Genomic DNA, 15136 nt, shown 5'->3' on the forward strand with positions numbered 1-15136 from the left:
TCTCTAGTATTCTAGTGCTAATTTATTAGCATTTTCCATCTCATGTTCCTTCATCTTCACTTACATTCTTCTCTGTTCCCATTTCTGTGCTTTTTGTCATGCCACTCTCAAATTGTCTAGAACAGCCACTGTCTCCTCTTTCCTCTACTTCCGGTGCAGACCACCCTTCTCATTTAGCAGGGCCTTTCCTGAGCTACCCTAGCTTCTGCTTACCTGTGTGTCTTTTTGCCTTCTCAGCTCCTGCCCTTTTCCTCCATCAGTGTCTGGTTTGACATCAACCTTGTGTTCTGTCCAGTGTTTAGCGTGCCATAGGAACTTAATAAAAGAAAATAACTTCTTAAGGATGATTACATTGAATATATAAGAACATAGATTCCATGTGATTTCTAGTATGCCGTGAGAACACCAAGAAAAGCATTGAATTACTTAAATGAGTATTCTGCCTTCTTGAAGGCTGAAGTAAATACCATGTTCTCCCACCAGCTAGAAAATGAAAAATGAAATAGAATAAATGTAATACATCCAGCCATCAAACGGCAGTCCAAGCATGGTTTCTGGAAGCACTAGCTTTAAGGAGCACTGGCTTTAAGGAGGCTTTCAGGAAAGAAGAGGAGTTTGGAGCTCTGGAGACGGTCACTGAGAAGTGCCTCTCTATATCCTTGCCAATTGAGCATAGTGATATAGTAAAAAGATGCTCAAGATACATCTCAGTGCACGAAATAATAGTGGTAGGAGATTCACTCTAGTGGGTTGATGCCCTAATTTACACTCTGGACATTCATATGTTAGGTCAGGTCAAGGTCAGCATAACGAACCATGCTCCAAAGGAAGCCAATGCAGACCCTAGAGCACTATGTACTCCTTTTTTTTTTGTCCATCAGGAGATGAGCTCAGGAGACTAGTCTCCATCGGGAGAGAAGCTTTGGCCTCCAATAATTTTCCAAGATGGCCACACAATTTTATAGAAGTCTGATGTTGCTTAGCCCAGGTCTGGTAGAAATTATTACCGAGTTACATAAATTGAGAAATCTTAGTAATGATATATAACTTTTTTTTTAGGATGAAGACTCACTTAAAACTAGCATTTGTACATTTTTATCAGTGTTATCACACTTGGACACAATTCTTCAGAATATTTCTGAGAAGGTAAGTGCTTTTTCTTGCAAACCAGATTGGGTATAGAGTGTTAAAAAGAATCCTGTGGAACATTTCCATTATATCAATGTGCTTTTGAATAGGCTTTTCACAGAAAAAACTTCTCAGAGTTATACTTTTGTATATATTACTGCCGTGTTGTATCACATCAAAGACTGTTGTAGAGAAATGTTATAATATAAATTGGAAAGTGTTAGAATATAAATTGGCAAAATAAATCTGATCTCTGGATATGGAATTCCTTAATGCACTTGAACTTTACACATCATTCAGAGCCAAGTATAAAATGTCTCTTATTTAGGACTTGGATGAATAATATTGATCTGATTTCTTTGCAGTGCAAAGATTCTTGGTTGTGAACTAACGGACGCTTTTTTCTCCAGATACCAGTTTTGAAGAAAGCCTTAGTTGTTGTTCTGCAGTGGTGTTTCCATCACAATTTTAGTGTTCGACTTTATGCTTTCGTTGCTCTTAAAAAAATCTGGGGAACGTGCAAAGAGTTGCATATGGATGATTTTGAAACTTTAACTCCAGTCATTGAAAGTAGTCTCCATCAAGCAGAAAGCATGCATGGAACAGGGTTAGTAAATATTTTATGTTGTGCTTGTTTTATTTGCTTTGCTTGTTGTCATAAATCTAATAAACTGCAAAGACCACTTTTGGATGAGTTGTATCTACTCAAGAAGTATTTAGTTATTTGTATAATTGTGATGTTATGATTAAGTTGGAACACTCAGAAAAGAGTCAAATTGAATATCAGTTGAGAAAGTGAAATTCTTAATGAAATTGTGGCTGGAGTTTTCTTGTTTAACGATTCTTCGTACATGCAGCAGGTGGGGAGGGAGAGGGAGAGAGGTGTATCTACTACATCTTTATTGTCAGTGAACAGACCTGCATTCCACCTATTTGAAGAGAGCTCTTCCTCTTCCATCTTATTCTGGATGGATAGGATGGGAAGGTGGTTGCTTGAGTCATGCAGGAATAGGGAGAAACTAAAAGTGGTGCAGTGTTTTCCCCTCTGTGGAAGATAGAGAGGTGGTTTATTTTGAAAGTGTTTGTGTTCTGCTCTCGGGAAATGTTGAATGAAGAGCTAGACTTCTGGTAATGGCTTTGATTCTGTTTTGCACAAACTCAAGGAATTGAACTTTTGTGCCTTGCTCCATTTGCTGCAAGTAGACAAGTTGATTATAGGCATGTTGGTCAAAAGCCAAATCCAGAAACACAGTCCATGTAATACCTTTCATTAGGACCAACCCAGTGATACAAACCAGTCTGCAAGCTTTTGAGTTCTCCAGAACTCATCAGGCCCAGATGTCAGAAAATAAAAAGAGGGAAAAAGCAAGCAAATTTTAAGATGCTCATGGAAAGATTTCCTAATGCCAGTTCATAGTGGATATTCTGGCAGGCAACAAAGATAACAGTGTGAGTTTATGTAGGCCAAGGTCTTTCTTGACTCTCAACAAGAAAAGTGGACTATAAATAATAAATAAAAGCAAGAGGCGATAAAGCAATTAGACTCCATAGCAACAATTCCTCTCAAAGTTTCTATTCTCCCCCCTATCTAGTGAGAGTCCAGTCTCTTTTCAGAAGATTAAGTGATAGAAAGTAATTGAATTCAGGAGATGAGTTTGCAGTGTTATGAGGTGTGAATAGTCAAAGCCATATTAGGTAGTCATTCCCCATGTTTCCTTTTCATATTTGCACGTTCTTCCTAATTCTGTTTGTTTACAGATGATACCATTTTCTCCTGATCAGCTGAATTCAGGTATCATCCGGGCTGCCAGGTCTCGTTGAATCGCGGTGGGGGATCGTCATTCTTTACAAGAGCTCTGCCGCGGGGGACGGCAACAGGTGTTGCACCGCTGTCGCCAGGATGTGACGCTATGCGTCGCTCTGGCAACGGGGCTGTTTCAACGATTCAACGAGACTTGGCAGCCCTAGGTATCATACAAGCTGACAAGTTGTTTGCAGCCATATTGGTCCAAAAGCAGAAGCCAGCAACATAAGATATTGGAGCCTTGGAGTCATAGCACGCAGTCCAGTTCACAGATCTCCATTGCTCTGATGAGCCTTTTTATTCAATTCATTGAAGAGATCCCAAAGTTGTGTAGATCATGTCCCTGTACTGAAACTGTATGGGAGCTTTTCCTGTATTACTGTTCCTGCAGTAGTAAGACATCTCTTCATTTGCAGTGTCATTGGGTACTTTTTCTGTCACTCTTTATTATTTGGAAACTGAAACAAGTTTTAAAAAGTCACTGACTTGGTAATTTCATTTGTAAAGGTTTACTGAAGATTCTTTTTAGTCAGGTCATGTTTTTTCCCCACCTGCAGGAATGCTAAAAAGAATTGGCAGCGCATCCAAAAACACTTCTTTTTTGAAAACTTCCATCCACTTAAGGATTACTGTCTTGAGGTAAATATGCAGATTTTTTTTAAAAAATGCTCCATCTAGATTTGCGACCTGTTTCTTGATTTTTTTTGAAAGAGCCAGTGTGATGGAGGTGGTAGTGAGCTGTACTTGGTGCAGGGAGACCTTGAGATCCCTGCTTGGCCACAAAGCATCCTTGGATCTGTTGCTGGCTGCATTTGGGCATTTCATCAAGCTGATAGAATGTGTGCAAAGCCAACCTGTTTCTGGACTCTGGGTGAATCCCTCATCCTGAAGGAATCCTAGTTTGAAACTGATTCCAGTTACTCATAACATATAACTACAGATGTTTAACCAGAGTTTATTTTCTCCCTGCCATGCAGTTGAATCCAGGCTTAGATTCCTGGGGGTGTTCGCTGGGGTGGGATGGCTAAGCAGCTCATTAATATTTGTACATCCTGAGTAATGGGGGTTCGTTTTAAACCAGGATTCCTTCACATTCTGTGTGAGAGGGGGAGAGAGAGAAACAAGGTGCATTTTTTAATATTGATGAATTTTTTTAAAAATCTTATTTTGCAGACAATATTTTATACCCTACCACATCTTTCAGAACTTGCTGAAGAAGAATGGATATCTCTCAATAAGTTTATAGCATTCACAGACATTCCTTTGAGTGCAACGTTTCCATGCATCTGTTCTCACACTGAGCTCCTTAATCTGAAGCCCAGTGACTGGTCTCAACAAGATCGAGGTAAACTATAAGTAGACTAATTTTAATCTTAAATAACTAGTGTTAGCTACCAACTATTAAGGACTTAATTTGAATGTACTGGGATATTTAGGACAACATTTGCTGCCTTCAAATAATTATTTTATATAAAATATTTCTCTTCTCCCTCAATAGCACTCAAATCAGCATACAATAGGAAAATTAAAATCAGATTAAATATTCTATCTCAGGTTTGAAATCAGCTGAGCCAGATAATCAAAGGGAATGGACAGATGTTCAAAAAAAGATCATCCCTTGGAAGAACAGTACTCTTGATCTTGATCTAGAGCTTGTATTTCAAGATCGGGCTGCTAAACTTGGTAAATCAAACAGTAGACTGATTGTAGTGGCTTCGCTCATTGATAAACCCACCAACCTGGGAGGTAAGATTTATTATTTTAAACCACTAGCATTTATTTTAAATTTTTATAATTAAAAACTAACAGATCTGTTTTTGTATTCACCCTAGAAATATTGTAAGAATTTCAGATGGAAATAATTTTTTTATGATCAAGCTGGAACAAAGAAGGGAGGCATTTTCCTTTTCCTTCTCCCCTGTTGTGTTAATTACTATACATTAGTTAGTACAGCCACTTGGAGTAATGAATTGTTTGTAGGATTGTGTTCTAAGATGTGTGTACTAAGATTTTAGATGTCCATAAAGTGGAAATTAGAGCTTTCTGCTTTGGGGCTTGTGTATAACCTAATAGCTTATGTGTGAGCCTATTTTGAATCTTTTCTTCTCTCCCATCTGCAGTATCCAAGTGCAGTATTCAATTGATGAAACAGATTTGTTAGTTGAAAATGTTTTGTTTAATTTATAGGCTTGTGTCGTACATGTGAAATATTTGGGGTGTCAGCTCTAATTGTGGGCAGCCTTCATTACATAAATGACAAACAGTTTCAATATCTCAGTGTATCTGCGGAACAGTGGCTTTCCCTTCTTGAGGTGGGTAAAAAACCTTATTTCTGTATCACATAAATTTAATTGCTGTGCAGAACTAAGAGGTGTGACTTTGTAATTTCATGTAACTATCAAGATCTTATGCATTTGTTTGCTATCTTTGTGGCACTTTGCTATGTACCAGAGTGGTGCTTCTGCCAAAGTTTTTGGGTTTTTTATTATCATTTTTATATAAAGTCTTTCTTTTTCACTGAAACACAAGATGTATTACAAGTATGATAAGTTCTTGTGGCCCATTCTATCACGCCCAGGGAAATGCTGATTGCCACTTTGGGGTCAGGAAGCAATTTTTCTCCAGGCCAGTTATCCTGAAGGGTTTTTTGCCATCTTCTAGGCATGGAGCAGGGGTCACTGGGCGTGTGTGTGGGGAGGTATTTGTGAATTTCCTGCATTGTGCAGGGGGGTTGGACTAGATGATTCTATATGGTAATATAGATTCTGTATGGTAATATAGTCAAATCCAGCAGCAAAGATTCCTAGTAAAACAAAATAATGCAGTTGGGCTGGTATTGTAGAATGGGGGAAACAAGAACACCACCATGTAAACACATCTGTTTAAGGCAATAAGACACTGCAGGAAAGACTTTATCCCTAGTCACCTCCTTAGCTGATCCATTAAACTGCAGCTTTGTTCCTTCTACAAAAATGCCCCCCTGAACGATTCTGTGGGGGCCTTCCTAATATCCTCAGGCAGACCATTCCATAATGGGGGAGCCACACAGCGAATGTACATGAATGAGCGGTTGCTGATTTTACCTGTTTGCAGGGTGGAACCTTCAAAAAGCTTTGTTCAGGCAGCTGAATACCATTGCATCTCAGTGATTTCACTATGTCCCAGTCCCCCCCCCCCCATTATATGAAAGTTAACAAATTATCATTTATTTTTCACATTTATATCCTGCCCATCCCGTAAACGGGCTCAGGGTGGGTCACAATATTTTAGTCAATGCAATAATATGACAATTTATCTTAGGGGGTATAACATAGGATAGCATTGGCTTTTATTTCATAGTCAAGTACTGTAAAGATAAAATACTTCTATGTAAATATCCATATATTCATGTGAGATCTATAATTTACATGTATAAATTAATCCCCAGTGTACCCTTGAAAACCCACTTTTTCCCACTGAACTGTGCTCAACATGTTAATGATGGCTTCTTGCTTAGGTGGCTCTGGTAATTGTGTCAGACAAAATAATGAATAGGTATTTGCTATTTTGATTTATATAACTGTCATGACCATCTACCACATTTTATCTTTCATCCTGCTTCTGAATATAATTTTTTGGGTGGCAAACTGTTAGAAGATGGCCATTTTCTTCATAGCTTGATTGTGGGTTTCCTAGAAGCATCTGGCTAGCTACTGCTGGAAACAGGATGTTGAACTAGATGGATCCTTGGTCTGATCAGCATGGTTGCTGTTACATTCCTATTGAACAGAATGTGATTTGTACAAATGGCATATATTGACCAGCCTCCTCAAGAATAATTTCAGTTCACAGAATATTAGCCTTTAGATTGATTTAATAAAAATCTGACATGATATGACTGACACAGCTATTCTTATAATATGTTAGAGGATTTTATAATACAAATCTTGCTGGGATTTTTTTTAAATGTGCAGGTAAAGCCATTTCAGCTTATTGATTATTTGGATCAGAAGAAAACTGAAGGTTACACCATTATAGGTGTGGAACAAACAGCTAAAAGTTGTAATCTAACAGAGTATTGCTTTCCAGAGAAATCCCTGCTGTTGCTAGGGTAAGCAAAACCAGATTCTCCCCCACCCCCAAGCCCCTCACCGTCTGACTTTTAAACTCTTCCTCTGGTTGATGTTGTCTCTTTTTGTGTAACAGCCCTCCAACCCATCTCCCTGCTATTTGAGGGTCCCATGCTTCATTGTCTGGCCTTAACTGGAGAAAGCGAGTTCCCCACTATTTGTTTTCTCCTTTCAACTTGAAAAAGTACCTGAAGGGTGTCAGTGTCCCCTCACAGCTTATCTGATACATTAGCATTGAATGCCGTTTTCAGGTGCTAAGGCAGGAACACAATTTCAGGGATCTATATTCCATATTAGTTGTGGAGATGGTAAACAGAATGTAACTGATACAGTAATTTGCTCCCTGGTTTGAACTCTGTGCTGTTCCAAACCCATAAATGGAAGATCAAATGAAGGCCTCCTCCTGCAGCACCAGGAATATTGTAAGATCATATTTTAAAATAAACACACCGACTTCAGCCTGAGTCTTCTTTCTGTTCACATGCCAGTTTACACAGTTTATTCTAATGTAAGATGCCAGTCTGGTAAGATATTGACCAAGCAGGGCTGTTTACAAACCTCTGAGATCTGACTCTTAACATTTATCTGTTTGTTACCACTTCCCATCAGTCATTTGCCACTACACAAAATGGCCTTCTTATTTCCCATATAGGCATTGGAATACATTAGTTTCTCCTGTATCAGTAGCACATAAATAAGCATAGACATTTTGAACCTATAAGCACATCACTGCAGTAAATTAAAATAGTTATAGTGTTAAGAAACCAGATCACCTAGTGCTGAAAGCATAAAAGATTTCTCTTCAAAAGGTCTCTGCCCAGTGGTGCAAGGTATTTAAGATTTTTAAGCATTCATTTTCCAAGTCGAACAGGGCTGGTATTCTTTGAGTTTTGTTAACCAGGACAAAGGAATAGGAATTTGCCCCACTGCAATACTCTTCTCAAAAGGAAAGTTCTGTATTCTCTAAATCTGAATGTTTGTGTTTTATCATCAGAAATGAGCACGAGGGAATTCCTGCAAATCTGATTCAGCAGCTGGATGTTTGTGTAGAAATTCCGCAGCAAGGAGTTATTCGGTCACTTAATGTCCATGTAAGTGGAGCTTTGCTGATTTGGGAATACACAAGGCAACAGATCATCAGGCAAAAAATACAGAGATAAATACACAAAGGACATTAGAAGTGCTGCTTTGATGGTGCTATAAAATCTAAGGAGCAATTATAGATGCCAGACCTTTTTTTTTTTTGCATGTGTGTCTTTTAAAATATATTAAATGCCTTAAACCGTCACTTTATTAAAACTGTTCACTGATAATAAATGCTTTTGGAATACATGAAAAGGTCTTGGTGCAGATGCCAGAGGGATATTATTGTAGACTTATTTTGATGTTGACTGGAGTGCACTCAAAGTTGCTTACATTCTAGCAGAAACGATGTTTTCTTTCCTCTTTGCCTCATCTCCCCCTTCCTGTTTCCAATACATTAACACCAGAGACAGAGCAGCAAGGGGAACTATGCTAATGGCTTCAGAATGGCAACTGCCAAGTGCTGTGGTCTCTTCTCAAACTGTGGGGTCAAGGGCTCAAAGCGTGTGACCAATCTTTCCACAGGTGGGTTGCAAGGCCAGCAGGGGGAACAAGGGGAGCTGAAAGAAGAGGGTCAATGGCAAATCTTTTGGCATGTGTGAAATGGCCATGAAATAGACTGTTGCTTTGTAGAAATATAGATTTATAAATATCCAGTATGAAAAGTGCAAACTTTTTCATTGTTAATTGATGTGAGAATCTTTTAGGTCATATTGGGGACGAGGAAAGTAGTGTGGAATTATTTTGCAAGGGTATTCTAAAAAAGTACTTTAGAGGTGGGTCCATTGTTCTTCAAGGTTTGAGAGTGCTTCTGTTCATATTTAATGGAGACAGAACCTTTCACAAGTTGAAAGGACAGATGGTCACTCTTCTTCCCACCCTATACTCCAAAGAATGGATGAAGGAGACTGACACACAATCCAGAAACAATCATATCTTTAAAAGGAGGCAACATACCAACATTCTAGCCATCACATGATTGGTTCTCGATTTAATTCAAAAGAGGCTGTTGGCACACCAGTGCTTTTCTTCTGCAAACACTTTCATGGCTGAAGTAACCAGAAAAGGGGCAGATTAACTATGACTTCTCAGTGTTCACTGAAGGCTGATATTCTCCTGCTTCTAGTTTAGCTTTGTATTTTAAATACTCTCTTCTTCTATTGAAGTATTTAACCTGTTTTGAACAAAAATCACTTTGTTAGGACACCAGATTGGTACAGTAAAATTACAGTGTTATAGAATTCAGAGCCACTGATGACTGTTACTGCAATTCAAATTTAAGTATAACCTATTTAATCATTTCTGTCTACTCTCCCAACAACAGAGCTCAAGACTATTTACATTGTTTTAATTGTTAAAGATACAAGCATAAAAACACATCTTTTGTTTGGCACTATGAACTTACCTCACTCACCACCAGCCAGATGTCTGTAGGGAAGGGAATCCACAATTGAGATACCACCACAGAAAAATCCCTGCCTGATACTGGCACCCACTGTAATTCAGATGAGTGGTGGCACATGAAGCATGGCTTCAGATGATGACCACACTAATTGGGGAGGTTCATCCAGCAGCAGCGAGTACTTTAAAGTCCCTAGTCCCAGACTATGTAGAGTTTTAAAGATGCTAACTACCACTCTGGCTACCAATTTGCTTCTAGACTCACTCCAATGAAAATGGTCTGGCACAAGGTGAGGCATGTGCTCTAATTTGTGCTACACCAAGTAATCCTACTGGATTTGAACTAGCTGGACTGTCTTCAAAGGCAGACCCGCCCCCAACATTTCTGGATACTGCACTACTGGTGTGCTATAGCAATCATTTGCAACTGACTGTCTAGTCCACAGAAGAAAACCTAACTGCAAGTGTCTGCTGTAGTGCAATGACAGCACAATATCCAGCTATATGGGGGATACATCCTTGAACGTAACTAGAGAATAAAAGTGTGACGTGCTACAGAGAAGATACAAGTGTCCAGTTGCTGAGACAGATCTAACAGCACCCCCAGACGGCAAACTTGTTCTTTCAAGGGGAGTGCAACCCCATACATAAAAGGCTACCTCCCCAATCCCTGATACGGTATAGAACTGACCAACTATACCTGCCTTGAGTGGCTTGAGTTTATTAGCTCTCATACAGCCTGTTACTGTCCCAGGAACCTGTGTAGAATATCCATCATCTCCCTGATGCTTTTGAAAAGGAAAAACAGTAAATGTATATAATACTGATTACACCAACTAAATATCGATTTACACGTTATAAGTAACTTTCATGTTAACCTTTTTAAAAAAAGAACTATCACTTTAGTATCCGGTAAGTAGAATGGCACAATCTAGATTCATCTCACTGGTCAGACAAATAGGTTCGGTAAAGAACAGGATAAAATTGCATTCTGAGATACCATAACAGAGTGGGGTAATTACCATGCTGTGTAACTTTGGTTATTGCCTTTGGCAGACCAGGGTAACAAGTACAATCAGTGCTCTTGTATCCTCTCCAGTCTCTATGAATTTATATCGCCAGTGTCACTTACCCACTGCTGTGGACATAAACTTTCAAAAGAGCACTTAGACTTGTCACACTTGGATATATCTTCCATATTTTCATCTAAGCACTTCCAGAGCTTATCCCGCGCTTCCCAGCATGCTTGCCTTTCCTTCATTGAGGGTGCTGACATTAGTTAATACTGAAAGATAAAAACAAATTATCATTTTTGAGCCATTCAAGGAGTTCCATAACTACATGGTGATTCAATAGCTATCATCCCTCCTGAACATGCTATCTGGAAATGGTAAAGGTTTCCCTTGCTCGAAGGCCAGTCGAATCCGACTCTAGGGGGTGGTGCTCATCTCCGTTTCCAAGCCGAAGAGCCAGCGCTGTCCGAAGATGTTTCTGTGGTCATGTGGCCGGCGTGACTAAACGCCGAGGTGCACAGAACACTGTTACCTTCCCACCGAAGCGGAACCTATTTATCTACTTGCAATTTCTTGCTTTCGAACTGCTAGGTTGGCAGGAGCTGGGGTCAGAGATGGGAGCTCATTCCATCATGTGACACTAAGGTCTCGAACTGCTGAGCTATAAACCTTCCGATCTGCAGCTCAGTGTCTTAACCTCTGAGCCACCACGGCCCCTTATTTGGAAATAAGTCCACCTAAATTCAATGAGACCTCCTTCTTGGTAAATGTACTTAGGAGGTTACCCATCTAACTCAATCCTATGCATGTTTACTGGGAAGTGAGTCTCACAGAGGTCAGTGGAATTCATTCTCAGCTCCCATGTCAGTGGAATTCATTCTCAGGTTGCAATCTTAAAGCACACTTACTACAAGATCTCAAGAATAAGATGATGAAATTTAAAATTGTGATATCATTTAAACCAACCTATCCACACAGCCTAAATGATTTACAGCCAGATTTTAAGAAGGTTTAATTAGAGTTGTGTCAATGAGGTTAGCAAGATTTAATTTTAGATAAGCAGAGTTAGGATGACACCCAAATCCCACCTATGCATGTTTACTGAAAAATCAGTCCCACTGAATTTATAGTCCAGCCTTTTCCAGAAGTCTACTTATCCCAACTGTCAACTAGCTTATGGAGCTGCGGTGGCTCAAGTGGTTAAGACGCTGAACTGCAGGCTGTGGAAGGTCAGTAGTTCAGCGGTTCAAGACCCGGGTGCCGCAAGACGGGGTGAGCTCCTGTCTCTAGTTCCAGCTCCTGCCAACCTAGCAGTTCGAAAGCAAGAAATTGCAAGTAGATAAATAGGCCAGCCACATGACCACGGAAACGTCTTCGGACAACGCTGGCTCTTCGGCTTTGAAACGGAGATGAGCACCGCAACCCTAGAGTCGGATTCGACTAGCTTTCGAGCAAGGGAACCTTTACCTTTTTACTTATCCCAACTGTCAACTGGCTTCTCCTCCATCAGAAGCCATAACACAGAGAGGCAAAGAACAAGGCTTCTTTCATCAGCCTGACTCACCAGTTACTACGTGTGCTTCCATCAATATCTAACTACTTTTCAGAAAGTGTAAGATACTGCAAGGCCCTTTCAGTTGGGTCTGCTTTCACTAATGTAACACAGAGAGGCAAAATAAGGCTTCTTTCATCAGCCTGACTCACCAATTACCACGTGTGCTTCTATCAATTTCAGAAAGGGTAAGCTACTGCAAAGCCCTTTCAGTTGGGTCTGCTTTCACTAATCTTTGTTAGCCATCCTGGTTCTTTTGAAAAAAGAGAATGGGATATAAATGCAGCATCTTTACTCCCAATGAATTGTGTGGAGTATTGCCACTCTGCCCCCCCTGCATTTGTTAAATTCTTCATGTTACTTTTCAAGAGTATTTCTTGCTGATTTCTATTAAAAATGAAAATTTCCCACTCAGTGAACATCACAGGACAGCTTTGAGTCAACCAGTTTAGGATAACACTGTCACATTGAAGAGACCAGTTCTTGATTTGGATCCCATAATGGGGGTGTCTCATTTGTATAATTAAAATTCTATTGCTGTTTTATGACTACATTACAGGTCTGGGTTGAGATGTGGCAGCATAAATAGTCACCATACAGTAACTACAACTAGCCAATTCTGAAGCAGTCAAACTTGAATTGAAACCTTAGCTCAGCTTGGTATATCAAAACAATCCATTATGGTTACACCGAATGTTTAAGGAACAGAGAGCAGCACTTCATAAGCCTCCCAATCACTTCACTTCCACATCATTTAACAGGGATCTAGTCTTTCAAGTATTGCAAAGTAGAATGCCCTTTCTGAAGGCTACCAATGCTACAATGACTTGATATGTATTAAAAAGCACTGTACGAAAAGTTAGAAATACCAGTTTAGCACCAATTGTACACTATGCTATATTAGTTACAAGATCAAGCACGTTAAAATGCATGACAGTAATAGGGAGGATTGCCAAACGATGACAGAAAGACAGCCGAAATAACTTAGTGTTGTACAAGGAATTTGCCACATTATTCATTTAAAGCATGATTAGTTTGCAAACCTTAAAAAAATATCTGACCACCCTCGAGCGGTTGAATTCAAAGTACGCGAGCCAAGGGGGAATGCCTCAGGACGTATTCTAAGATAATGCTTCGAATCGAACTGAGGAGGGGGCAGGACTGAGTTGCGATGAGTCTGTACTTGGGATATACTCAAAAGAGCCAAGACATGTAGAACAAGAAGCCTAAATACCAGCGGAATGAAGCCTGCTACGTCACGGTCTCTCTCCCTTACCGAGGCTGGAGACCTGAAGTGCGCGCAACGCGTTAGAAAATCGCGACGGCGCCAGTCGGACCGGAGAAGAAAGGAATTCCCCCTCCCCTCCTGCGTGCCGGCTGCAGGTTCCTTGAGTGCGTATGTCACGGGGCACCAACGAGCGGGTCGGAAGACGGCCAGCACCACGAGCGCATTACCCCCTCCTCTTCCGTCTCTGCTCAAACCCCGCCGCCGGATCCAGATTCAAGGTGAAGGAACCCGGAAGTTTGATTATGCCCTTAGATCGACGGCTGAGGTAGACAGTGCGCCTGCGTGGCTCTCCCGGGCTGCTTTGCATTGTTGCTAAGCAACTGTCTGCCGAGCCTCTTAACCGCTGTTGCGTGGCGAGAAAGTGGACGCTGAGCCGCGTCCAGAGCGGTAACCGCGGAGGAAGAAGGCCGCCTTCCCTTCCTCTCCCCACGACAGAAGCAAGTGGGGGTAGCCGTGTTGGTCTGAGGCAGCAGAACAGAGTTCGAGTCCAGTGGCACCTTTAAGACCAACAAAAGTTTTTATTCAAGGTATAAGCCTTCGTGCGCACCCACACGTCTTCAGATACAATGAGATAGAAGTGACCAGTCCATACATATAGGTACAGGCTGGGCAGCAAATTGGCATACAGCAGAATGGAGATAGTTAACAGATGCAAGGACCAATAAGGCATAACAAGCTTAGGTTACCATTTGTTTGGATTTAATTCTGAGGGAAAACGTAGTGAAGGAAATGAATATGTCAAAATTGGAGACTGATGAGCAGATGTATCCTTACCTGTGGAGTGCGGAGCGTAGTTACCTGAGGCCCTGCCCTTACACTCCATCCATCTCCTCTCAAGCATGGAGGCATACTTCTCAGGATGTGACCTAACTCATTTGGGAAACACTGCCATGCTGTTACTGTTGGTAGCTGTATCAGAACTGCATAACCCCCTCATTTCTGCCAATATTGGCATTTCAGGCAATTCACAGTGAAGAGAATTTTATCTATGTAAATGTAGCCAAACTGCTCTTTTTTTCAGCATTGATTTTGGGGCAAAGTTGGAAAATGTCCTCCTCACCCCAGACTTCAGCTAGTTCTACTAATTGTAGACTGTCTCTTTCCATTTGTCCCCATGTGCAACTATGGTCTTCAGATTGCCGTCTGTTGGCTATCCCACCACTTAGGGTGGCCTCTGTCTGGCAATGACCAGAGCTCAGGGCCTTTTCCATCATGGCTCCTGCTCTGTGGAATGGCCTCCCTTGGGCATCTTCAGGAGGTGCTGCAAGACTTGCTTGTTTGCCAGGGATTTAAATGCTATCCAGCTTTTTATTTATTTATTTACATTAGACTTGATATCCCGCTCTTGTCCCATGGCTAGGGTCTCAGAGCGGCTTACAGGGTTTCTGGTGCTAATCACCTGTGTTCCTAGCTAGGGCCACAATGTATGAAGGGGGGGTGGGACAACCTACCGGCACCCCCTCTGTGGTGGCTATTGCTGTTTCTCCGTTGGCTCGGCATGGTCGGGTCTCCTGGTCCAGCGGGTTGTTCTTTCTCTGGCGTTCTCTGGCGTCTCCGGCATTCAGTGGTGGCGATCTCCTCCTTAAGCGCGCAGCTCCGCCTACTTTCCGGCCCAGCCACGTCCTTTCTGGCTCCGCTGAGCCGGAACTCGGCATCTGCGCACGCCCCTTTCTTCTCTCTTCATGGCAGCCCTCGGTGTACTCCTTCTCCGCCGCCAGCGATCGCTCAAACGCGCACCTTGCCTTGCTCGCCGCCGCC

The 15136-nt window shown here is 41.3% G+C and overlaps 2 protein-coding genes across 2 annotated transcripts in view; one reads left to right on the plus strand and one right to left on the minus strand.

The window, feature by feature from the left end:
• TARBP1 (TAR (HIV-1) RNA binding protein 1) overlaps window positions 1-9006 on the plus strand; it is a 45236-nt gene extending 36230 nt beyond the window's left edge. The window contains exons 23-30 of the mRNA XM_015419836.1: window positions 1060-1146; window positions 1539-1735; window positions 3490-3571; window positions 4106-4277; window positions 4487-4678; window positions 5120-5244; window positions 6886-7022; window positions 8036-9006. Coding sequence (XP_015275322.1) covers window positions 1060-1146; window positions 1539-1735; window positions 3490-3571; window positions 4106-4277; window positions 4487-4678; window positions 5120-5244; window positions 6886-7022; window positions 8036-8201 — 1158 coding nt within the window. The 3' untranslated portion in view covers window positions 8202-9006. The remainder of the gene's footprint in view (window positions 1-1059; window positions 1147-1538; window positions 1736-3489; window positions 3572-4105; window positions 4278-4486; window positions 4679-5119; window positions 5245-6885; window positions 7023-8035) is intronic.
• Window positions 9007-9100: 94 nt separating this feature from the next.
• Window positions 9101-13575, minus strand: LOC107117801 (cytochrome c oxidase assembly factor 6 homolog). Its single transcript, XM_015419970.1, has 3 exons — window positions 13367-13575; window positions 10658-10810; window positions 9101-9298 (listed from the first exon to the last, which is right to left on the minus strand). The coding sequence occupies exons 2-3, from the start codon at window positions 10799-10801 to the stop codon at window positions 9203-9205; spliced, it is 240 nt and encodes a 79-aa protein (XP_015275456.1). The 5' UTR covers window positions 10802-10810; window positions 13367-13575; the 3' UTR covers window positions 9101-9202.
• Window positions 13576-15136: the final 1561 nt, after the last annotated feature.

Source organism: Gekko japonicus, unplaced genomic scaffold (assembly GCF_001447785.1).
Source record: "Gekko japonicus isolate JY-2015 unplaced genomic scaffold, Gekko_japonicus_V1.1 scaffold315, whole genome shotgun sequence".
In the NCBI taxonomy this organism is placed as follows: Eukaryota; Metazoa; Chordata; class Lepidosauria; order Squamata; family Gekkonidae; genus Gekko; species Gekko japonicus.